The sequence below is a fragment of the Filicampus tigris genome, chromosome 2 (assembly GCF_054856515.1).
Source record: "Filicampus tigris isolate MCC_2025a chromosome 2, RoL_Ftig_1.0, whole genome shotgun sequence".
In the NCBI taxonomy this organism is placed as follows: domain Eukaryota; kingdom Metazoa; phylum Chordata; class Actinopteri; order Syngnathiformes; family Syngnathidae; genus Filicampus; species Filicampus tigris.
In genome coordinates, this window is record NC_141218.1 from 1,288,551 (window position 1) to 1,315,000 (window position 26,450).

The 26,450-nt window shown below is 46.7% G+C and overlaps 1 protein-coding gene and 1 long non-coding RNA gene across 8 annotated transcripts in view; one reads left to right on the forward strand and one right to left on the reverse strand.

The window, feature by feature from the left end:
• The window catches only part of LOC147150757 (nuclear factor 1 B-type-like), a 61,437-nt gene extending 39,431 nt beyond the window's left edge, over window positions 1–22,006 (reverse strand). For 2 of the 6 annotated variants that reach the window (XM_086024360.1, XM_086024361.1), the window contains exons 1-2: window positions 21,060–21,461; window positions 19,105–19,636 (exon numbers count right to left, since the gene is read on the reverse strand). In XM_086024360.1, the coding sequence (XP_085880486.1) occupies window positions 19,105–19,636; window positions 21,060–21,086 (559 nt within the window). In that variant the 5' untranslated portion in view covers window positions 21,087–21,461. Of the gene's footprint in view, window positions 1–19,104; window positions 19,637–21,059; window positions 21,462–21,740 lie in introns of those variants that run through there. The other 4 variants (XM_086024357.1, XM_086024359.1, XM_086024362.1 and 1 more) reach the window with 4 other exon arrangements.
• LOC147150758 (uncharacterized) overlaps window positions 21,552–26,450 on the forward strand; it is a 6,307-nt gene continuing 1,408 nt past the window's right edge. Inside the window, exons 1-2 of one of the 2 annotated variants that reach the window (XR_015085815.1) lie at window positions 21,552–21,625; window positions 24,211–24,266. This is a non-coding gene — a long non-coding RNA (uncharacterized LOC147150758). Of the gene's footprint in view, window positions 21,626–22,382; window positions 22,443–24,210; window positions 24,267–26,450 lie in introns of those variants that run through there. The other variant, XR_015085816.1, reaches the window with a different exon arrangement.

The following is a 26,450-nucleotide window of genomic DNA, read 5'->3' on the forward strand; positions in this document are numbered from 1 at the left end:
GCGCTCGCTCCAAGCCACTTGAGCTTGGCACCGCCTCTGCACCGCCGTCCACGTGCCTCATGGATTTAGATCATAAATCGGATATTGTTCGGTTGCATTGCAAATTCATGTGTTGCTTGTGTTTGTTCCCAAAAAATACATACAAAAAAGACCACTTTGAAGAAATCATCGCATATCAAATCGCAATTGCAATAACGAGGGGGAGGATCTTATTTGAGTTTTCAAAAATGGCGCAGGCCTACTATTAACTTTTTTTTTTGTGGAAGCCATCTCAAGCAAAAGCTCCGTTCTGAAAGTTGCCACCAAATGGCGTCAAAGCCATGTCTAATAGGAAAGTAGTACATGGGGGGGCTCAGGAGCTACGTTGAAGCGATGCAACTACACAGACAGACTAGCATGTACATTTTTTAAAATCAAAATCAAATCGCCGAGAGTTTGCAATGGGTTGCCTCATTTTCAAAGTGCGCTGACCCGTCCCGACCCGACCGGACCGGCCTTTGAAAACTTTACACGTGTACAAAACGGACATTGTTACATTTCCTGTGCACATTTTTGGGAGGCGGAACGAGCGCGGCCCTCTTACAATGTGCAGACTTGTGCACACAAGGTGACTTTTTTTTTTTTTAATCAGTTGAGCGAGAATTACACAGATCGGATGACACCATATGGAATTCTTTTTACACATAATGTATTTCCTTTGCAGGCACTGTGAAAGGCCAGGCCTACAGGGAGTCCTCTTTAGGCGGAGGGGGAGATAAAAAACAAAACAAAAAAAAAAACTGTATGTATGGAAAGGAGGGAGGGCTGGGGGAAAGTGTGTGTGTTCGTGTTCGTGTGTGTGTGTGTGGGAGGGGGGGGGGGGCTGAGTCGGGGGGGTTTTAGCAGGGGGCGGTCCAAGCATGCTCAGCGAAAATATGCCTCATGCACTCGTTGAACTTGGGGCCTGCGTGGGCTTCTCTGAAGGTTACAGGAGAGGCCTGTGCGGAGAGGAGCAGGAGAAAGAAGCCATGCATCGGCGCTCCACACGCAACACCTTTTACGCCCGAGTCCGCCCCCCCCCCCAAAAAATCCCCCAAAACACGAAGCGCTCGCATTTATTCGTCTGCTTCTCTCCACGGCCGACTGCGAGCGTCTGTTGCTCAGATAACAGCGGCGGCCAGCGATCGCCTTTGACACTCGGCTTCCTTCCCTCCTCGGAGCCTGCCAGAATCCGAGCCGCGTATCCGCTCGCCGCTCCCCCCCCCCAACCCGAGCCCTCGGCCCACACAAAGGTAGGAAGCGGGGCGCATTGTGGCGAGGGCCACTAAATCACAGCGCGTTTTATCCGCCGCGCGTTTTAGCAGCGACACAACAGGGCCTCGTGAAGAGCTAATGGAACGCACGCTTCTGCTTTTCAGGCCATGTATAAGCACAGGTCAGAGGTCACGGGCAAGTTCGTCCGCACCAGATTCAGTGGAGTGCGGTAGCGCAGAAAAACATCGTAGGTATGGTTACCCTCGGGGGAACTGTTCACGATGAAACAATAAATGTATAAGCCCTCGAGGGTGTAACCGTACAACAAAAATCACGGTTCGGTACGTTATCTCGGTTTCAACGTACCGCCTCGGTTCGCATTGGGGACAGTTTTTTGTGGAAACACAAATAGATGGGAAGTGAAATGCCAACAGATGAAATATTGTTTCCAAAAGTGCAAAACCGACAATCGACATCGATTTTGGCCCTTGTGAAAATGATCTGAATGGGCCAAAGTTTTGCTGGCTAAACGTCTTTATATTCTTACTCCGACTTTCAAACAAACCAAATGCGCCATAAAAGCGAGCCGATTGATGAAGACGCATATTCAGGGCACTGCACTTAAGATAAACACATGTGAACAATAACGGTTAACGCCCTTTAGAATGGCCAAAAGTCAGCATTGAATGGCGCGGCGCAATGCATGCTGGGAACCAAAGCTCACGTGAGAAATACACTGAAGGCGCCAAGCTATCAATTCAAAAGTACACAAGCAAGAGCAATTTTACTGTTTGCGTCACAAGAACCGTTGACAGTTCGTTTGAATGGTCATTTTGAAGCGAGGAACTCTTTGAACCCTTTGCTGTTGAACAGTTGACCTTTGACCCCTGGGCCCTAACCGACTAATTCGCCAAGAGGTGCGCCCGGAGACTTTTGTACAAGGTGTACCCTCCGGGAGTTCAAATCAGCACGTGGGAAGGGAACGGTAAACAATGGAGTGCATTCGAGCGGCTTGGCCCCAGCGGAAGAGGGGTCAAAGGGCAACGGGTAGTAAACACGGCGGCTCAACAAACTGCTCACTTTGCCTTTCCTCAAGAATTAGCAGACCGTTAACAGCTCATAAAAGAGCCACTTCTCCGCTTTACAACAGATTAGAGCTGCTTGCAGACAAACAGTCCAGCAACAAGGGATAAACAGCGAACCCGGACGGCTGGCGTCAAAGCGCACATAGCGAGCCAAGTGATATTGGCGGAAAGCAAATGAATGGCGCTCGCTGGCGATGCCGCAGTCAACAAAAGAGGAGGAACGACGTCACGTCGCGGCTTAGATGTCGCTCCAGACGCCGGCAAACAAATGAAGACGGGTGCACTCGGTGGATTGGTTTCTGATTTATAGCAGTCGGCGAGCGCGGGGGAAGAAAAAAAAAAAACATTTTGGGGAAAAAAATCAGGCGGCAAGGAATCGAGCGCATTTATCGAGGAGCATCTGAGGCCGCAAACCAGCCCAACCTGACAGAGCGGCGCTCATTTGCCTAAGTTAACCCCGGCAACTGAAGCGAGATCAACGTCTTTATCGCCGGCTATGTATATAGTCAAGCGTGGCCTCGGGCATCCACACTTGACAAAAGACGGGTGCGGCGCAGCCGCTGCGCGCGCACCGAGGGTCGGGAGTTCAACAGTCGAGTTCACAGGCTGTGCTGGGGGCAAACGGCCACTAACCGACACCCACCGACAATCTCTTAGATTGGCCGATATTAACAACTGCGGGGGAACAATTCGTCGAAATGTTACATACACATTTATGTGTCATCGGTCGGATATTGTTTATTGTAATACCGGTTCATTTATTTGAGTGTTAAATACACTTGGGAAGAGGAGCTGGGAAAAAATAATCGCAATGATACTATTGAGGGGAACAATCGATAGCCCAACTGTTTCAAACAAACTACTGTGACTCAAGAAGCTGCTGTAACATGAGTTGTTTTTTTTTGTTTTTTTTACAGAGGATAAAGAACATGAATGAATCAACAAGTACTTTGATAATCGATTAATCGTCGGGAGACACTGGTTCATCCAAAATTGTCCAAATCCAAATTTCAGCCCAACACCAGTAAATATTTTCATCGTTCTGTCATCCTCCAGGGTGAATCGAAATAAGACATTTGCAAAACACCGTTTATTTGACTTTTCAAAACAATGATCGACATATTGCCGATTTTCTGACATGTTACAGACTAAAAGCGGAATCATTAGCGATTTATGTTTGGGCATTTTCCGCCCTGTCAATTTGAAATGTCTTTGAATAAAAGGATGAAAACGTTTTTAATCCAATTCATCGATTAATCAAAAAGATTCATCGATGATTAAAACAATCGTTAGTTGTAGTTCAACTATCCTTCGCTTACAGCCCAATACCATTACCATTAAAGGATTTCGAACACCGTAAGGGTTAGCCCGTCAATGGCCTTTTCCATTATGTTTTAGCATTAAGCTAGCGGGGGCAAAGTTGCGTGGTGCTTTTAAATACACGACATATGATTATCTTCTTTTCGTTAAGTTTGATGAAGTTATCTCTCAGGACCTGGAGGAGCGACGGGACTCAGGGGCGGGAAGGGCCAATTCATGCCCACAAGTCCTCGGAGGTGCCCCCCCCCCCCCTCGCGGATCATGAATCCGATTCCGAATCGAACGCACGTCCCTCCGCGACGCGGCCGCTTCCTCGTGCGAGCGTCGCCATGAGCTCGCGTGCCTCGTTAGCGACTGGCCGGCGTGAAAGAAAAGAGCCCCGAGAGACGTGAGAAGAAAGAGCCTCGGCCAAAAGGTTTGATCCTTAATCGGGAGCTCTCGAAGCACGCCGCAGGACGGCCACTTGAGACATGAAAGCGCAGGCGCGGCGTTCGGTTGACATTAGACTGGAGTGCTTTCCACATTGCGGCGGCGGGATAAGCATCAGCCCAGGTTTATCTCTGACACGGCGCTTTCTGCAATGTGTAAACACGGAGCGCAATCAGCGCTGCCAGGGACGCCGGAGGAGCGCTCGAGGAAGCGACGTCGCCGTCTGGGGAAACGCGCTTTTGATCTTATGGCTCGTATGGATTTTACATTGTGAAATCGGCAACAAACTTTTTGCACGTGAGCGTCTGGACCTGAGTTTTGGCCGATTGTAGCTCCTTGTGAGCGTTCTCATTTCAGAGTACTAGGGCCTGACCCATTTTGGTTTTGCGAGGCCGATTAGGACATTTGGCACAATAAAATTCTGATGACCGATTAATTGCAAAAATATATAGTCAACACAAACAGAATATGAATTCATACCTACGAACAATGTCCATAAAAGTTCGTATTGCGCTCATAAGTTTGTATTTTGGAGCGCCACATCCGACGTTGAGTTTGTACCTTGGAGACTTACTGACTACTTTTTGGGGTCCCTTAACACTTACAACAGTAAAGATATGAATTACAGGCAGGACATTTCATTGATTTACAATACTTTGTCCTTTAGTGTTCGTTTAACTTTACAACATCTGAGAAAAAGCTCTGAAATTCCAGAAAAATCTGAAAAAAATGGCAGATTTTTATTTCTTTTATGGGGGGGGGTGAATGTCATATCTTTGTCTTATGTTGTAATGTGTTAATGTGTGTGGCGGGGAAATCTGAAAAAATCGGTTGCTTTTTCAGGCTTGATTGTTTGAATACCATTCTTTTTGTCATTTATATAAAAAAGTAAATTGGTAAAAATCTGTCAATTTATTTTGGGGGGGTGTTTGGATGTCATTCTCTTTGTAAAGTGTGAATGTGTTCAAATAAATGAAAAGGGTACAAATCAGCTGATCTTTTTGCCATTTTGTGGGGGAATGTTTGAATGTCATTACCTTTTTCTTATTATGTAATGTGTTCATGTGTAAAAAAAAAAAAAAAAAAGGGGTAGAGGGAAATGTGTTGATATTTTTGGCTGTAATGTTTAATGTCATTTTCTTTGTCTTGTGTTGTAATGAGTTCAAAAATTAAATCAGCCATTTTTTGCCACTTTTGAAATTGGCCAATCAAAAGCTACTTTGTACTGTTCATCGCATTAGTGCATAGCCAACTTTTGGTGGAGGGTGCCAAGGGACATTTTTGAAAACGACTGTCGATATCTAGCCGCCGTCTGTTCGCCTAATCCGAACACTTTCGTCAACCGGGGGGATGTGGAGGGCTGTTTTTTTTTTCCCCGTTCGCTGTTGATAGACATTACCACAGTCATTTTGCTTCCCCATCCAAATTTTTCTTCAACGGTGGGGAAGCGACGCCCTTGTTCGGGTGGCCGCTCCCGCTGCCCCCTTTTGCAAACAACTGTCTAGCACTGTAAACGCTTGGGGGCGGGTTTGTGCCTTTTTTGTCGGTTCCGAAGCCCGTCAACAGCCCGGCTGGCCTGTCGTTGCTTTCCGAGATGACAAAACCACACGGTGTCAACCGCACGGAGACAACAAGACATCAGCCGTCCGCAGCCCGCCGCCGTCAACGAGTCGGCATGTGCGCTACCATCCGACTGTGCGCCCCCGGCTGAGCCCCTCCCTCGCCCCCCCTCCGCAAGCGCAGGCCGCATAGACGCAGCCAAAACGAGCTCCCGCCACCACCGCCGCCGCCGTTCTGGGCTCCTGCTTTCAATTTGCCGAGAGCGGGCCCGAGTAATGGCTTCAGCGTTTTGCGGTCTGCCGACACATATGGTCCGTGCAGCCATTCGCTAGAACGGCCGTGCAGTTACGAGCGGAGGGGGGAGGGGCCCCCTGGGCTTTATTAGGACTAGCATGAGATTTGGGCTCTGCGGTGCCCAACCACAACAAATGCCGGACTGCTCCTAGTCTGAACAAGTTTGATTCCAGAAATCAGGTGCTTCCGCCGGGGCCTCTATCCTGGGATTGAATTTTGGATTTTCTTCTTCTTTTTTTTTTTTAAAGGCAAAATACAATTCTGATTAGAACAGATTAAATGGCGAATTAATGAAAGAAAATAAAAACTTTTTCTGGGGTCAATTCATGCTTGCAACAATAAAGGTGTGAATTACAGGCAGAAAACGTGACAATGTTGCAATACTTTGTCTTACCTCTGTATGTTATGTCTTTTGTTAGGGGTTGCTGGGTAGGGGTTTGTGAGTGCTGAAATGTCTGAGTTTATAAACGCAACACTCGGCGTGCCTTGACTCGAATCGATTATTCGATGAATCATTTTTCATTTTTTTGCATCCGTGCATATTTTAAGCATTAAATCGATTTGAAATCGACACCGGGTTAATCGTTACATCCCCGTTTATTATACTTACACATGATTGCAATAACGAATAAACAGCTTGAATCAAGCACGCTGTGCGTCTTATTTGGGAGACGAATCTTTTTTTTTGCTCCCTCAAAGTGATGTTATACAACAGTCTCGTATTTCTTGCCAGTGAGAGTGTGAGAACAGGCCGTAAGGGATACTTCAAAAACTATTTTGAAACATGTTCTAAAGTGTGCCAACTATAGTATACTATAAAAGTAAATATATATAGCCACTATGCCTCCAATTTTCACCTCCACTGTAATTATCTTCTCCCTAAACAAACGGTGAGAGGGTGCAAGGATGTTATCAACGCAAGACAATATTCGACGGGATCGACCCAAATCCCAGATTGCGTCATCGCGACAACCTTCCGCATTCGTCCGTCCGTCCGTCAGAAGCGAAGCTCGGCCGGGCCTCGGCTCCAAAGTCGAGTGCAATGAGACCCCGTGCGAGAAAATAGAATTCTCTGACCTCATTCTGGCAACGAGGCCGAGGGGGTGGGGGGTGTCGGGGGGGTTCTCGTTTCGCAACAGCGCGCTTGTTTATACAGGTGGTGGGCGAGTCGGGTCCGAGGCGCACGGAACATGCGTCTGGCCAAAGGTTGTCATGAACATTACGCTTGTTTCGGGTCACGTTCTTACACTGCCAGAGTTTCACTTCTGGGGACATCCAAGTGTGTCAGTGTCACCTTCGCCTTCAACAAGTGTTTGCATTGCTCATGCAAAGTTTTTTTGTTTTTTGGGGGGGGGGGGGTGGGCATTTTGCATTAATTAACTTCTTCAGTAAATTATAGCAGCCGTCAAATGATCCCCAGGGCTGAATTATTAATATTTTCTTTTTTCCACATACCGGTAGTTAAACATTCGATTTTTTAAAACAGAAATGAATAAATTACGCATAATAGTTTGTTTTGTTGTAACAAATATTTTATTTATTAATTCATTCATTAAATGTCTACAAAAAAGCATTTAATGTATGTGTACAATAGTAACTTTTAAAATGTGTATGCACAAGAGTTGAATGAAATATTTTCATTTTTTAAAATTATATGAATCAAACAATTGTTTAATAAAATGAAAATAATTAAATACATGTAAAATAGTCTGTTTTGCTTATTGAAACTTAAGATGCGTAAGATGGTTAGGTCGAAAGAGGTTTGTTTTAAATAATAAACAATACATTTTTCCTTAAATTTTTCTACCGGATAATATTCATAACTAATTTGGATTTTTTTTTCTTAAAAAATAATAGACCGTCAAGTCTAAAAAATATATGTTATTATAACTTAAAATGTGCAAGTAAAAATATTTTAAACTGTATTTTTCATAATAAATCACTCATTTGTATTGTATTATTTTATCAGGGATATGCAAGTACTGATGCCAAGTATCGGTATCGGTCCGATACCAGCCTTTTTTTAAGGTATTGGCACTCATGGAGGTTGCCGGTATCAGCCACCGATACTTACGGCAAAAAAACAAAAAAAAGTGACATCGAGTAAGTCCTCCCCGGCAGTAGTTGGCGCTATCGTGCGGCAGTTTGACACATGGGCGAGAAAGAGAAGAGAGCCCTTTGTTCACAATTGTTTTGTAATATTTGTTAAATCGAATTTTACATGTCCAAAAGTATGCTACTAGAGGTATCGGTACTTTGTATCGATGGGTACTCAAAGAGTGGGTACTCGTACTGGTATCGGTCTGAATAAAAATGGTCTCCAACATCATGTATGTCAAACTATTTTTTAAATAATGAAATCAGTCTTTTCTTATCCTCTCATTTCAACAAAAAAATAGTTTCATTAAATTAAAAAGGTGAATTCCAAGCACTTTATTTGATGTACGCATGTTTGAGGGGGGGGTCGGTGAGAGAGCGGGTGTGTGCTAGAGGCGCAACAGCTGTTTGGTAAACAACGGAAGGAATTGTTCCAAACGTGTAACTTTTAACGCAGATGAAATGCAATTAGAGCCCGTTTATCTAGACGCTGCAAGTCGGTGTGCCTCCCCCCCCCCCCCCCAAAAAAAAAACAAATTGCATGTCCGCAGCATGCTGGACGACGGCGCAAAAGGGTCTTCCGAGGTGAGGACCGAGAATTTAGGTCAGCGCAGCGGAGACGTTGAACTCGCTGGAGCTGCTCGCTGCAGCCCGGGTGGAAATAGCGCAAAGAGGCCAGCGCGAGGGAAGGCGCTGCGTGCGTGCCTGCGTGCGTGCGTGCCTGCGTGACGTCACGCCTCCCCTCCCCTCTCCTCCCGGCCTCATTCCGCAGACCTTCGCCCCTCCTCGCGCACGCGCACGCACGCACACACACACAACACAGTTTCACTAATCATCGTGTCCGCCAATGGCAGGCGAGACACCAACGTCACCACACTTTGACGCTTAATATTTGGACTAACTTGTTGAAAAGTCACCGCTGCCACACACGCGCTTGGCTTTAAAACACACACACACACACACACCTACTTGGGCTCAACACGGCACACACGCTTGTGTTCCACGTACATATGTGCACACACACACATACACTTAGGTTTAAAACAAACACACACATAGACTTGGCTTCAACACACAGACACACACGCAAACACCCCTGGGTTTCACATACACGCAGGTTCAACTCACACGCATACTGTTTTCTGGTACAAAATCATACACGCACACACAGGTTCACCCCACACATGCACACGCTTGGCTCCAACATACACGCACACACACACACAGAGTAAACAGTCTTTATTGAGACATGAGTGCTTGTATAAACATAGACAAGGCCTATTGAGAGTCCGGGGCTGAGGCGAACAATATGGGGGGTGGTGGAGAGGGTGAAGGGGGGGGGGGGGCGAAAGTAGCTGGACGTTCCTCATAGACGGTGTGCAGCAAATCCAATTATCAGAGCCACGGCATTAACATTCCAGCAGTCTGGCAGGTGACGGCTCTGTCTTTTCACCCCCGCCACCCTTACGCTGCCAGCATGGGAGCCCACAGTCGCTACTTGAACAATCCGCACGCAGTCGTGCGGCCCACTTCTTCAAAGCATTGAGACGTACAGAGAGGGAGGGGTGGGGCGGGGTGGTGGTGGTGGTGGTGATGGTGGGGGTATGGGCGAATCAGTCAATGGGGCATTCTCTTCTCTCTTCTCTCAGGGTGAGAAGATGTTGATCGCTGATCAAATTGCTTTGATTGCCATAATAGGGGGCAAAGTTTTGTCGGGTGCCCCCTCGCCTTGCCAAACACTGCCAACTTTGTGCGGGCCCGGCTTGCGTTTGTCGGGTACGAGACGGCGTCGGAGGGGAAAGTTCAACCGCCCAAGACAAACAATGTTGCTCTTCCCGACGGCTAGCATGGACACACGCTCGCCGTTCATTAACGCCAACCGCCGTGATGCTCTCTCTCTCTCTCTTCAAGTGGCCCTTCTTTCAAGGCTTACAATTACCATAACATTGATGCTAATTTCCATTAGCCAGTCGATAGCGGTTCACATTTTATGTTAGCATTAAGATAGTTTGTTCATCTCACTATTCCTGTGTTGCTGCGCCGTGTCTTGAAGCGGCAGCAGTTTGAACGTTAATACCCAGTGTAACATCGACGCTAATTTCCATCAGCCAGTCGATTGCGTTTCACATCGCATGTTAGCATTAAGCTAGTTTGTTCATCTCGCTATTCCAGCAACACATTCGTATGCATCGCTGCTTCGTGTGTGTTAAAGTGGCACTCGTTCGAAGGATTATAAATCACACTGACATTTATGCTAGTATACGTTAGCCAGTTTCACATTTTCACACTATATGTTAGCATTAAGCTAGCAGACTCACACTTTTACGTGGTGTATCCATACGGAAATAAACCGTTTGGAGCAAAGCGGGACTCAGTTACAATCGGGACAAAGTGCAATGGCGAACACACACGGCAGCAAGCGACGCAGTGCGCGCAAGAGCGTGTGACATCCAACGCCACCGCACGGCGTCCTGCTCGGTGCCCTTGTCAGGTCCTATATATACTGCAGCGTATGCATACATCTGGCCCCGATGCCGCTCCCTTCCATCTAATCAGCCGGCGCGCTGCAACCAATACATTAAGAAAAGTGCGTCTGCCTGCGACCGATCAATAGCTCCGCCATTGACTTCTCCCCCTTCATCCATTTTAATGCCCGCCGCATCGCATACTGTAAGAGGACAGACTGTACAATAACAAAAGAGGTGCATCTTCTTTGCATAATGCGTTTGTCTTTTTTGAAGACGCATCTCGCTTGAAAACGGCCATCGAGTATCCCTGAGCCTCCTCCCCCAGCAACACTGAAGTCGAACTTTTTTTTTTTTTTTTTTTTTTTTTTGCCCCACGCACGAGCTCAGCCAACGCTTCCGACTCATAATCGTCGGCAATGCATTGACGCCGTCTGCCAGAGATGGCGCCCGGACCATTTTCACACTCCCCGTCGTCCATTTGCTCCAATCGCGTCGCAGATTTGGCGGTGGGCCCCGATCATCGGCACCCTTTGTTTGCGTCTCAAACTTTTGGGCTTTTGATGTACGAAAAGTGCGGAGGGAATCAAAAGCCACCGTGATGGTATGGGTTATGGCTGTTCGATTTTGCCTAACAAGAAAATCACACTTATTTTCTTTCAAACCCGATTTTACGATTACGATTTCTTTGTAAAATAAAAAAAAATGAAAAATGAAGTATTTTGAACGTCTTTTATTTCAACTTCATTTTTCTTTCTTTGAACTCAAAATGCCAGTCAATTGAAATTAATACACACAGAACAATCCATTGGGATTAACAGCATTTTACTTACACACTAGATTTCAGATCTGTTCTTAATCAAACCAATAATGAAAGAAGAAAGTGCATATACCATCTGAAACGAAATCATCAACATGAGAGAAGGTAGACAGTCAGGTCTGGAAACCAAACAGTCTGTCAGCAAGTCATTTTGCCAACCAGCCAGAGACTAGCCTTTCACCTTTCTCCCTGGTCTTACTTCAACATAAATCAATGATTAGTGCAAAAGGGCCCCCCAATAAAATACGGATGCATAGTCCGACTGCACCAGGGGAGAAAAAAAAGGCACGGCTTTCAGACGTTGAGTTACTTGCTCGCGGGTTGCATTGTGCATGCGGGGCACACACTACACTACAGATCTATTTTTGCCCGATTTACTAACCAAACGCTCACTTGCCTGAGCAAATAGCAGAATCGCCGGTAGCCATGGATGTTGTTGTAGTTTTTGGGACAGGACCGCGCGCTCGTGGGAGGAGGCGGAAATGCAGAGGAAACTACGGTGGCTAAGATACACCAAAATCGAACGTGCCGATTTGAACCTTTTTTTAAATCGTTTTATCCGGAAAATTCGCCCACGGTTCAAAATGGCTTCATCGAGCGGCCCTAGTATGGGAGGTGTTGTTTAAAGAGCTCTCACAATACCTACAAGTATGAATTATGAAAGTATGAAAAAGGGGAAATTGCGCTTGATTCCCGGCCACAATTTTTTCAAAGTTTTCAGGTGGGCCCCGGTGTAAAAAGGGGCGTCTTGGGAAACATTTGTGGACCCAAAGCGTTTTGCGTCCCGAGCCAAGCCGCGCACGTGAATCGAGCGAGGGCCCGGCGAGCGCGGCGAAGAAGAGTCTCCCGGGGCGGCGTTGGCTCGGCAAGCGGGACCAGAGGATGGCTGCGCCGTGGATTAGGGCCCCACAGTGCTCCATTGTTAATTGGGCGCCATGTGCCAAAGCTACAGAGGGATTCGTTTGTACAGCTGCTGCCATTTGTCATAACCGCCCTTAACAAGACGCACATGGCGAGGCCCGAGTTACAGCCGGAGGTTTGGAGGGAAAACGTCCAGCCGCAGCCACCTGAGGGGCCACGGGCTGAACCGCCCGCCGCTCATAATCGCAACAAGGCCAGCAGAGTAAACAGCTGTCCGGTAGTGTTGTTGTTCCTGCAGCGGCCCGCGGACAACCATGGACTAATAACAACAACAACACTAGCACGGGCCGCTGATCTTTGCTCGTCTGAGACCAGGCCACCAAAGTCCCGTCGAAGTAGCAAAGAACGTCAGAAATTGGTGTCAAGGAAGTCATGGACGTTAGGGAGCAGCTTTTTTTGGCAAAGAATCCGCAGCAGTAATTGTCGGTCGCAGAACGGAGCACATGTCGGAGGCCTAATTACAAAGCTGACTGGGTAAATGTGGAAGGCGCTTTTATTGCGCTCACACTTTCACATTTGCGGCCTTGGCAAGTACAACGCGCGTAGGATTGCGAGGGCGTTTCGGAGAAGTGACGTCGCCGACACGCGCGCGCCAGCGGTCGCATCCACTCGCCGACCCCGCCGCGCAACAACCTGGGCTGCGATTTGCAAAAAAACCTGCCCGGCCAAAAAGTACATTTGGCCGCGCCGGGACTTTTGTCCGGGCGTTGTCGCGCCGTCACAGTGACGGGCCGTACAAAGGACGAGACAACCATCACTCCGGGCCAACCATCGAGCCTGTCTGCACTGAAAGGACTTTGATGGGACAAAGCAGGGCGGGGGTGGGGGCGGGGTGGGGTGGGGGGGGGGGGGCGTCACGGAGAAGTCAGGGTCTCCTGGGCAACCGCTCTGCTTGTCTGTCCCTGCCTGAAGTTCCTCTTTGCACCCCACCTACTCCACTGCCCCTTCCCATTTTTCTTCCCTTCATTGGTTGTCCCAAAGGCTTCTTCCTCGTTGAAAAGGGAGCGGCTTTTGCAAGGAAGTCTACTGCTTTTTTTTTTTTTTTGGGTCCCGGACCACACCAGAAAAAAAAAACAACAACTTTTCTTCTTCTCGTTGAACTTGTGGCCGGTGGAAGCCTTCCAGTTCCAAGCTACCGCGGCTGACGTCGAGCCAAGTCAAGTTGGGTAAAGCGAGTCAGAAGTCAAGTCCAGTGGCGAGAAGTCGGCACTTTGACTTAAGAGCGCAGTGTGAGTACTTTTGCCAGCTGTGCTCGGGGCAAACGTTTGCCTGCGTTGGGGGGGGGGGGTGGCGGCGAGGCGATGCAGGGGGAGCCTTTGTGCGCAGGACAGTGAGGTACAGTCTAATGCCTGGGTTAGGGGTGAATGTGGCCATTTGTCTTCATTGGGGAGGAGCGGCAGACAGGCCGGGGGGGGGGGGGGGGGGGGGGGGATCTATTTGGGAGGAGTGGGAGGTGCCGGCCCTCCAGTCAAGTGGCCTCGGGGGGATTTGAAATGCATTCGGGGTCCTCCCCGAAAAGCCTGGGAAAGTGCGGGCGAGCTGAGGTCTTAACCATGGACTAATGACACAATCTGCGGCCCTTAACCAAGCGGAGCCGCCGAAAGCAAAACGAGCCGAGTCTCCGGCTCAACGGGAACAAGAAAAGCCCTTTCAGCGCAACGCCTGCGCCTTTTTTCAAAGACGGGCCACCGACGTTTGTGTGTGCGTGCGTGCCGGCCAGCCAGCGACGCAGGCACATTAAACACACAGTTGTCGAGGAAAAGAAGGAGTTGTAAATTTTCCAGGAAGGGAGAAAGAAAAGGAGGGAGAGAGCGAGAGCGAGAGCGAGAGCGAGAGAGAGAGAGAGAGAGAGAGAGAAAAAAAGGCACCCAGATTTCTCGGCGGCCTCTGCTCGCGGTTGCCTTGTTTCCATGGAGGTTTATGTACACACGTCTCACCCAAAGAAAGGGCGAAGGAGGTAACGGGGCCCATTTAAGCCTGGAGGTATTTGCCGGAGCAAAACCCCGCCGCTAATAACACGAGCTCGGCACCGAGCAGCCGGGGGATGGCGTTTGACAAAGGAGCCGAAGATCACAAGCATCCGCCAATGAAAGGCGGGCCAGAAGAGCGAGGAGAAATGCGTGCGAGAAAGAAAAGCAAAATAGCTCCTGGGTTAAGAGCAAAAGAGATTGGGAAGACATTGAGTGGGAAGCGGAAATCAATAAGGCAAGCGCCCAAGCTGGGAAGGCCTTCTAAGTGGATTAGATTGAGGGGATGTGTTCGATAGGTTACGGCTCCCAGAAAGAGGCGGCCGCACACCGCCGGCTCTATTGCATACTAATCAGACAGACGCGGCGGAAGCCGGGCGCAGGGTTGCGCGGTTCACTCGGAAAAAAGCTTTTCCGTACGCCTCAACTTTTACCCGCCGCGGGCTTCCCGCTTTAATGTCTCTCGCTCGTTGCCTTCGCAACCTTCGCGACGTTCGCAACGCAAACGGAAACAACGCCCAAGCTGGCCGGCCGCCGACGTCGGGAAGTGCGCTCCATGCCGCCTCATTACGCCAAGTTTGGTTCGCCACTCCTGGCGATAGACCGGGCGGCCTCTCGCTGGCCCCCCCGACTTGCCGCAGGTCAGCGAGACGGAAGAGGAGGGGAAAGGCATGCGGGATGCCGGGACGCCGGGTTGGAACGGCGCAAGCGGCCTTGCCGCGCCGTCCAGGTCTTGTTGAAGCGCTCGCGGAGCTAACGCGTAGCTTTCCGTGACTCGCTTTGGAACCACGGCTTTCGATGGCGTTCAGGTTCTAGTGGCGGTGTTTCTAGTGGCGGTTTGTCCGTCCAGCCTCGTGGAGCGCCCGCTGAAGAATGCGCAGTTAGGCAAGGCCAGGAAATGTCCTGTTGCGGTTTGGACCGTGGACCCCCTTTCAAGGACGCGCCTCACGCTTGTCGATGGGGCCCAGGTTAGAGGCCCATCTTGGCAACGTTTGTTTTTCTGTCGCTATTTGGAAGGCAAACCGGCGAAAGCCAAGTCCGAGAAGACGACGGCCACTGCCGGTTTTTGGCGCTGTGTTCTTTGAGTTACGCAAACACCGAAGGCCCTGACAGGAGCCTCTGCGGCTCGCTGAGCTTGACTGACTTGGCTGACTTTGAACAAGAGGCGGGTCCGCTCGGGACAGCCAATGGCGAGGAACACTGCGGCGCATATAGACGAAGCGACCGCGTTTTCGAGGAACCGAACATATTTTGGCCATGGGGGGGGGGGGGGGGACAAAGTAGGAGCCCTGACTGGGACCCCCGAGGCGGAAGGCATTCTGCGCTGAGCGGTCACTGGCCCGCGTTGCCGTTTTGTTTTCCTTTGTCCGAATGACACACGTCTGAACGTTGCCGTCTGTCTGTCTGCGTGAGCCGCTGCACCGGCGACATTTGCTGAAAAGGATCAATGAAGGATGTGTGACCCCGCCGTCCAAAAGGTCAACTAGGCAGGCTTACGGGGGGGGGCAGCCACTTTTTCTTCACCAATCTGTTGTGCTCAATTAGACTTCACAGGACAGCCCGCCGCATCTCTTTGCGAGGGTCGCGGCCCCCGGGGGCCAAAGGTTAAGCCCGGGGCTCGTTAAACACGCTTTCCATTCACACGGCAGCCATGCGCGCGCAAAGCGATCCGTCCATTTCCCCCAAAAAACAAAGAAGGTAACAACGTTTGCTGGTAGAGGCCCTTTGACTTGTTTCTCTTGACGTCTCTCTGTGGCAGATTCGGCCCAATTGCAGGTGCGTGTGGAACGTACCCACCGTGCTAAAGTGGCGTTGACAGTCTATGAGAATCGGGTTTGATTGCGCGCGCGTGCGTGTTTGTGCGCGTGCGAGGGTGGGAGAAGCTTGTATTGAACCTGCCAGTTGGCACAATGAACGCCACGCAACACAATCCCGACAGAACCGCCGCCGCCCCCATAGCCTCCCCCCTCCCCCGCCCAAGCTCGCTCCCCAGCGGGCATTCGGCTTGGCCGTGCACAGGGGTGCTAAACACGCCCGCGTACCCCCTTCTCTGCCAACCCGGCGACCGCTCCGGAGTTTTCTTTTTTTGGAAATAAGAATGCTCGCACACCGCGCGCCGGACGCAGTTCGATGGATTTGCCTTGACACAAAAGATGGCGACGACGGCTGCGGAAAGAAACCCCCCCCCCCAAAAAAAAAACTTGCGCCGGCCGCATTGCGGATGCCAAGCGACGAATCAAAGGCATGCGGCAGGCAGACAAAGAGGGTTGGATGCCAACCTCCCGAAACCTCCAACGGCCCACCGCCGCTTTGCCGGCCGGGCAGCCTGCCTGCCAGCCTCCTTGGCACGGCGCTAAACAAAATGGCGCCGCGCCGCCGCACGCTAACGCACAATATGGCCGCATTGTCTCGAGCCGGGCCCTCAAGAGGAAGAGAACGCCCCCGCCCCCCCCCATATTTCGTCCAACGTCAACTAAGCAACCATTCCTGCAATTTCGCAAATATGTGACATAAATGAAATGATTGGACAAAATACAAATAAATACAAAAACATGTCCACAAATATGTGAAAAATCTTTCCTGTTGAAAAACATTCACCTTATTCAGGACGTGCCGGCATTCCCCAAATTCCCAGTTTTGCGCGTTTTACACCCGGCAAAAGAACAATTCAAGTGACTGAGACATTCAAGTGAAAAAGTTCCTCCTCTTTCCTCTGGCAAATTCAAAGTGTTCAGCTCATTCACAACATTTTGGGAACTCTTCTGTACATTCCCCAAATTCCACACTTTTGACAGTAAAATGAACACATTCCGGAGATATTTTACATTGAGCTGCATTTATCTCCCCCTCCCACATTTGTTGAGCGCTTCACGCCATTGCAACTTTAAAATGTTGCCCTCGGTCAGCATGTTTGGGAACTCTCTTCCCATTGACCGATTCAAACCTTCCCAACTCCAAAGACATCTTGAGATGTATTTTGCACATTGCAAGAATTCCCCAAATCACACACTTTCCAAAGAAAATGAGACATATTTCACACATTTCTCTCCTCTTACTTGACTGATTCAAATCTGACTGAAATGGTCAAATTAAGGCGATGACATCGACATTTACCACATCCGATTCAAAGCTTTCGGGACATCTTGGCATCATTTTGCCACCTTTCAAGAAGACGCACATTTCCACAGCAAAATTGCCAAATTAAGAATGAATGTACACGTGCACCTTGTCCTACGCGCATTTCTTGACTGATGTAAAGCATTTTCATTTCAACATTTCCACATCCTTCAGGACTTCTTGGAAACTATTGGTGGTGCGAAAATGCCCACATTTTCCCACATTCACAAATTAAACACATGTGAAATTTCTCCTCTTTCTCAACGTCCTTTGAACTGATTCGAACCCTCAACCGAGTCTCAGAGTCCACAATTCAACTATTCACTCAATTCCGCATGATTTCAGTTTGCCGTCAGCTTTTCAGCACCGGCACGCGATTTCGACCGAAATTGCATTCTCTGTGTTAAGGAGAAGTGCTAAAAAGGGGGAGCCTATTCAAGTTTGATGTTGCGCAGTTAGGCATGCAGCAGATGCAAAGCGCAAAGAGAAAGTATTGGCATCATCCCACAAAAGACACAAAAGAGGCTCCGATGCCAACCCCGGTGCCAGTGGCAACCATTCTTGTGGGCGCACTGTGCCTTCTGCTTTCCCTGGTACGCATCAAAACACAAAATGGCGCCCGAGCTTTGGCCACAATGAGCAAGCGTCGCGACCCTTTTTTTTGTTTTTTTTGTTTGTTTTTCCGCCCCGAAAGCCCCGAGCAATGTTGCAATGGAACGGGCCATCGGAAAGATGCAGAAAGAGAGCAAAGCGCGCTACGGTTTTGCACTTTGGGGAAGCATCGTATGTCAATCGGGGCTCTGACAAGATCAAATCATCTTCATATCTCATATATTCACTTTGGATACATACATACATATTTGGATACATACATACATATTTATACATATATATATATATATATATATATATATATATATATATATATATATATATATATATAATATATATAACATATATATAATATATATATAATATATATATATATATATATATATTTATACATATACACACACTCACACATATATGTACATACATATAAATACAGTACATATATAAATACAGTACATATATAAATATATGTATATATATATATATATATATATATATATATATATATATATATATATATACATATATATATATATATGTATATATACATATACATATATGCATATATTTACACCTACATGTATACATATATTTATACATATAAAATGGATAAATACCTGAAAATCCATTTGTATGTATTTTGCAACTCTTCAAATTCCAGTGCACAACACATGGCTTGGAAAAAAATTCATTTATATATTACCAGCTTTTTTCTTTGGGTAATCCACTTCTTAAAGTAAAAATGTCCATTTCCAAAAACGACATGAAATTGTACCCCTATTCAAAAATGATTACCTGGTAGAAACCGTTCAAAAAACGTATGATTCAATTCAGCGAATGACAAGGAAATAAAAAAAAAAATTAAAAAAAAATTTTTTCGTGGCTTTCAATTGGCCAAAAGTGGCAACAATTAGAGTTGATTGGAAATGGGGGCCGATCTCGTAATTTTCAGCCGATGGGTCTCGTGTGACACGGATCGTATTTTTACATTTACAGTTTGTTCACACCCCGCCCCCCCAAATGGAGAGGGCACGTTCACTTAAATCTACAAAATAAAAGCCTTTCTTCTTCTTAATGCATCGCCGATGCATGGGATCCAGACACTCCAATTGAAGGGACCGCCCAAAAAAACCAAAAACAACACAAGACACCAAGAGGCGGTTTTGAGATGAGGTGGATCTTACCTTGGTCTTGGACATAGTAGGCGAGGAACAAGTCCAGCTCCTTGACCGAGACGGTGATGTGGTGCGGCTGGACGCAAAGTGCGGGGTTGGTGCAATGCGGCGACTTGACCAGGCGCTCGCCGTCGGTACTTTCCAGCGGGATGCCTTTGAAGAGGATGACCATGACCAGGTCCAGGCGCCAGACTTTGTCGGCCTGCCGCAAGCAGTCGATGCGGCGGATCTTGCCCTTCTGGTCCGGGTTGGACAGCACGCAGCACGGGTGCTTCTTGCCCGTCACGCTGAGCACAAAGTCCTCGCGGTACTCCTGCCGGATGTCCTTGCGCAGCTTGGCCAGCAGCCGGGAGGCCCACTTCTGCTTGACCTCGGCCTTCTCGCTCAGGAGCTCGTCCTTGACGGCGCGCTCCTCGTCCTTGGACATCCGCTTCTCGTGCTTCTTGAAGTACTTGCGCTTCCTGGCCTGAAGGTTGAACCACGTGTAGGCGATGGCGCGGACGTGCGGGAGGAGGGCCTCGATGAAGGGATGGAACTCATCCTGCGGAGGAGGTGACACCAAAGCAATGGCTTGAAACACACACAAAAAAAAAAAATGCCCCTGGAGGATTTGCGTCATTTCTCTAAAGAAGCTTCGAAACATAAAAATGAACACCACCGCGTTAACTTACATCAAGCGACATAACATTTCAATGATTTGTTTATTTTTGTCCAAATCTTTTCCCTTCTGGGATTGGCAAACAATCTTAACAAAAAAAAAAAAAAATCCACATTTTATATTGCATACGCTGAATAAAAAATGAATGAAAATGTGCCCTAAATAAATCATATTTCAAAAGTTCCCCTGTAACAGAAAACGAGGAGTTCAACTTCTGGGGCCGTGCTGCCTACTCAAGCTTTTTGTCTCCCGTTGAGTTGTCGAGGGTGACGTAAAAGAGCCACCTTGGCTAAAATATTAGGAAGCACATACCTCGGGTCAAAACTTTCTGACATGTCGATAAATCAACGCAAATGAACAGACATCATGTCAGTAATTGCCTTAAATCGGCTCCTTTCTTGTCATATGCGAAAACAATGTTTGGAGCCAGAAGACATTTGGAATTGCTGGAAAAAAAGAAGAAAAAAAAAAAAAGAAACTGCGGCAAAAATGTATTAAAGCAACTCAAAATGTTTTCGGATCATCTGCCTTTGTATATTATTGTGTACTGTATACGAATAAGAATCGAATTGATCTCTGAAAAGCTGTGCATGTACGTGGTGGTGATTATTTGTCACACACAGCACCCGCTGACTTATTTGGAAGATCGGGTCAACTTTGAAAATCACAAATTATGCAATTACTCTTCTCTGTACTCGCGTGTTAAAATGCTATATTATTTTTTTGTGCTATTTTATTAACATAGCCAGGCATAATGCCACCCCCCCCTTTTTTTTTTTTACTCCTAGCTTCACAAAATTCAAACGGACTTTTTTGCCATTTCAAAACAAAGCAATATTGTTAAATTGCACTTGTGCTTATCATTTGTTTTATTTTAAAAAAATGTGTAGCACATCCATATCCTTTGACGAGAAATAGCTGCACCGGTGGGGGGGGGGGGGGGGGGGCAACACTGTACTTCAGCCGGGGCCATAAAAAGAACAATCCTCTTAAGCACAAACTAAACCACATCTGAGTCAATCACTTACTTAATGCCAAGTAAAATATAAACACTCAAAGTCCAGTCTAGTTGGACCCTATCGGGAGCCTCATCTCTTCGGCGAAAGTGGCTTTATCTCCACAAACACACACTCACACACACACACACACACACACACACAAGGAGGGGGGGGTTCCTTCAATAAAAATATACATTTAGAAACACTTGAAGCTTGGCAGGTTATTAGAGGACAGCATTTTTTTACATTCTTAAAGGGCCAGCGGACTTTTTGAAATGACTGATTTAGAAGTAAAAGTGGATAAATACCTGAGTGAGACAAATTGGAGAATACATGACGAGTCGGCTGCACACCAAAGTGAGCAGGGAGAAGAAGAAGGGGGGGAAAAAAGAGTTGGTGCCGACTTTTATCGCGCCATTCCTGCACCGCGAGCCGTACTCATCCGCAGCGAGCGAGAAGAAAGCCTCCGAGAAAATCCATCAACTTTCCCTCTGTTTTCGCAGTCCGAAAGATTGTCGAAACGGGGCTGAAAAAGCAACAATTGCAGCAGGCGTCAAAGTGGAGCTGCGGCGTGTGTTTTTCTTTTTTTTTTTGCACGCACGCGTGTGTGTGCGCGTGTGATGTTGCGCCCTGAGCTCGCACTGCTTCATATGTGGCGCACCTTCACTCCTGCGTGCGCGATTCCAGCAAATCAGACCAACTTTTTTTTTTTTTTTTTTGAACCCACGTAATTACACGCTCACACCCCTCCTCCTCAGCCCTCCTACCCACTCCCTCCCCCTTCTCCTCTTTCACCCATCTACAGAGCGAGCACCTTGTCTGCAGAATCTCCTTAAAAAAAAAAAAAAATCTTGTACTTTGGACCAGAAAAAAAGTGAGTTAATGAACAACCCAGCTTTAGATTTCACCCATCAAAATGTGCTTTCACTTTGCAAATATAATAACGTACGGCACTAAAAATGCTAATAGTAATATGGAATGTCACGTACCATTGCACTGTACTGCATAGGTTTAACAGAAGCTTGACTGCCTGGTTGAGACACACTCACATTTGTCAACTTTTTTTTAAGGGGCGGGGGGGGGAGGAAAAAAGTCGGGAGCACCTCGCGCCCCTTCCCCCTCTTTTTATGCTCGTCTTCCTTCCTCTTCCAAGTTATTTTTTTGGTGTGTTTTTGTTCAGTGAAGTTGATCCAAAAGGGGAGGCCGGCTCGGGTTGTCGTCCCCGCCTTCACTTTCACTGTGTGGCCAGCCTGATAGCCAGCCTCGCACCGCTGAACGAAAATAACACAACCATAGTCCACAGTTTCCGCTTTGTATGCGCTTTCAAAGTATTATTTTAGCGGGGCCTTTTTCACGAAATCGCCCACAAAGGAAAATGCAATCATTTCTTATATATAGTGTAGGTAGAAAGCACTTTCGAAAGCGTTTCAAACCGTATTCAAACTAAAGTGTAAAATAGTAAACGCTTGTTTTACGTCTTTAATTTTGAAACGGAACTTCATCCACTGGCTGAGCCTACTTAAAATGATACGGCTAAATTTTCCCACGAGGTTTGGCGTTCCGCTACCTGATTGGCTAGTAGCGCACCCTCCGCCGCCCACTGTAGCCCCTTACTTCCGGTTGTGTGACATCTTCACGCTGTAGCCGAGAAAACATGACTATGGCGCTCTCAAGTGGCCATAATAATAACTGTGAGTAGCCTCTTCCCAAATATAGGAAATTATAACGTCTTCTATACAACACGCGTACATCTTTCTTTCTTTCTTTCTTTCTTTCTTTCTTTCTTTCTTTCTTTCTTTCTTTCTTTCTTTCTTTCTTTCTTTCTTTCTTTCTTTCTCTTTCTTTCTTTCTTTCTTTCTTTCTTTCTTTCTTTCTTTCTTTCTTTCTTTCTTTCTTTCTTTCTTTCTTTCTTTCTTTCTTCTTTCTTTCTTTCTTTCCTTCTTTCCTTCTTCTTCTTCTTTCCTTCTTTCTCTTTCCTTCTTCTTTCTTCTTCACATGCAGTACTTTCGTGATAATTCGCATGAACACGTGTGAGTGTTTCTTCACATTTACGATTGATAAGGACCAGAGCCTGACGCCATTCTTAGCGCATTTTACCGGTGCAATTGTCAACTAATTGCCTCATACTTCCTGGGGACCTTTCACAAGAAACCCCACTTCCCTGTGGCTCTCAACGTCCAAGACGTCCTCCAATTTATATTCCGCACACACATACATACATGCATATACATGTTCGTTTAGTTATTTGTTTTTCTCTATTTTTTCTGTATTCTTCTGGGCAGTCTGGGCTTCTTTTGGTGCTTACAAGGAATTAAGGTTTATTTTGTGATTGTTTTTGTGGCTCAATGTCTTGCACATCAATTTTTGCATTCGATACAAGTTATGTTGTCGTTTTTTTTCCTTGCAATACTATGTGTGTATGTTGGTTATTGCTTTCCTGCTATCCTAGCCACTTACATATTGCTACTTATAATACTGTAATCTGTGTGCATTGTTGTTGTTATTTATTTGCATACTTGTTTTCACATCTCTTTGGTAATGATTTCTACTAAAGACATAGATGTGATTGACGTGAACATTCCGAGTTTGTCACCCCAAATTGACTTACTAAGAGCTTGGCTGACTTACAATAAACCTCGTGTAATTACTCTTTTGGTAATTATGTCCTGTACAGGAAAGATAGGGGCTCAAGTGGTGGGGGTCTTCTGACATATGTCACCTCCAATTTGACTGCAGAATATATTTGACCAACCGTGGATCCCCTGCATTTTGAATGCCTATTTGTTCAAATTATTTTACATGAGAACAAACGGCTTATTATAGGAAATATCTGTAAACCTCCAAGTGCTCCTGCTGAAACAACGGAATGCATTCCGCCCACAATTCATTCCTTACATTTCAGTATTGAAAAAATTATATGAGCAACTGATGCCTGCAATTATTTTTCCACTGAGTTGATCAAGGCAATTAATAAGCATGCTACGTGGACAACAATAAAAGCCAAGCGTCGACATTTACCCTGGATAAAAGGAGCTCTTTTATACATTGATTTTGGAGACAACGGGACAAAGCTGCATGGGAGAAAATATCGTCTAACAAATGATTCCTGTGACTTGAATGCATACAAAGAGTTGAGGAGCACATGTACAACCAATACCAGAAATGCAAAGGCAAATTATTATAAGGACTTTTTGTCCTCAAATTTGAAGAATCCAAGGCAATTCTGGAGGAGAATGAACAGTATAACTAATAAACCCAACACAAAATTTCACAAATCATATTACAATTAACGATGGAATGATTAGTGAACCATTATTAATGGCTGAGCCATTCAGTAAATTCCTTTTTCTACGATTGCTAGCTCTGGGTCGGTTGATTCCTACTCTGGTTGCAACTTCATCCAAAATATGTGACAGTACATTTTGTTTTACAACTATGACACCATTTGATGTTCAACAGGTCATTGATGGAATAAGTTCCGGATGTGGTGCGGGTCCAGATGGTCGTGAGATCAAGTTTGTTGAACGTGCATCACATGTTTTGTCATTCCCGCTGACTAATTGATTTGACTTAACTCTGTTAACTGGTGAAACTCGCCCATCATGGAAATGTGCTCGAATAACCCCCATTTATAAGACAGCCTGACCTACCTCAATTATTAATAGCATAGCAAAGATTTTTGAAAAACTATCTCATTGAACAAAAGTTTCTCTCTCCTCACCAATCTGGTTTTAGATCATATTACTCAACCGCCACTGCTCTTCTAATATTTACCAATTTGTGAATTACACGCTATTGGTCTTTGCATTGACTGAATACGACTGACGGATTCATCTAGAGGCTGATGATACAATAATATATTGTGCAAGTTCGGATATACTACAAATTCAACAGTCACAATTTGATTATAATCAGGTCCAACAATGGTTCTATAATAAGCGCCTTTCAAACAAGAAGAAATTCTTTGTTTTTACCACAAATTTAGTATATTAATTTCTGGGATGCTAAAATATTCAAACCTCATATTAACTCAATCTTAAATAAAATCAATAGTTGTTTAAAGTCACTACATATATCATTCTGTTTTGATTTGCAAGTACGGAAGAGAATTGTGACAATTGTTGCTGCCAATTTTCGATTATGCTGATGTGATATATAGTAACAACTCAAAAAGAAATCTTCACCCCTCAACACTTTTTAGTAGCATTTGTGTGTGTGTGTGTGTGTGTGTGTGTGTGTATATACTTCATCCATCCATTATCTCTGCCGCTTGTCCTCACAAGGGTCGCGGGGCGTGCTGGAGCCTATCCCAGCAGTCTTCGGGCAGTAGGCGGGGGACACCCTGAATCGGTTGCCAGCCAATCGCAGGGCACACAGAGACAAACATCCGCACTCACAATCACACCTAGGGGCAATTTTTTAGAGAGTCCAATCAACTTACCATGCATGTTTTTGGAATGTGGAGTACCCGGAGAAAACCCACGCAGGCACGGGGAGAACATGCAAACTCCACACATGGAGGCCTGAGTCGGGATCGAACCCACGATCTCTGAACTGTGAGGCGGACGTGCTAACCAGTTGTCCACCGTGCCGTCCTGTGTGTATATATATCTATATATATGCATATACATATCCACAGATTCTTATGTACATACATGCTGTATGCACAGTAAAGTATAAAATGTGTATATAATTTCCAATAGATGCCACCAGATGGCAGTGTAGCCCTACTTAAGCTCCTCAAATCACTTCAACATGGTTCCTTGGCACCAAGATGCCACCTGAGCAACAGCGAATAACAGCTGATGGGTCCCCAACCCCAAAATGAAAACGAAAACAAAAAAGCAGTGAGTTGGCACTATGTGAGGAGAGCCTCGCAACACCAACATAAGGTCACACAAGGCAGACAATGGTCTTACAGTGTGTGTCAAGTCAATACATATTCAACACGGCAGACCTCGCCGTGGTGGGAAAGGCGCGGGCCGGACAAGGAGCTTTTGTCCAAATCAACTATTAGTCATATAAGGATGAGTGGTGACAATACTAAAACAAGAAAAGAAATCAGAGGAAGGTAAATGCACTCGCAGCCAGTAGAAGTACAAACACGTGCAAAACAGTTTTGCTGTCCTAAGAGCAATGAATAAATAAAGTACAGATCCCTGATTGATGGCTTGAAGCGGGGTAATCCTGAAGTTTTTGTACTCGCCGTCAGTGTGAGCGCCAAGAGGTCCAAAGCGTATTGAGTACTCACCATCCACCAGGTCCTGGCTTTGACGTCGTAACAAAGCTGCCACTTGACCTCGGGCCTCCGGGACAAGTCGTGCGCCATGGCGGAGGACGCCGGACCGCCGATTCGGACCTGAATGCGGCAATTACACGAGCCGTGACCCTGCCGATGCCCTCCCCTCCCGTGGCAGACGGAACCCCCGCCCGCCGCAACCCCCCCCCCCCCCTCCCCGGCCCTCAATGGGGATTAATGACAACGTGGAAGCCTCCTGCGAGAGCTGCCAATCATATTTGCATTCATGTGCCGTGGTCAGCATGTCAAACAAAAACCACACTAAGCAACGCAATTATCTCCAATCAAAACAACGTCGTTACAGCCAGCATTCATTTACAGGCCAGTTCAAATATGGAATGACGGAAAACAGATTTGCATTTACCGAGAAGCACATCACAAAAATTCTAAATCAGTCTTG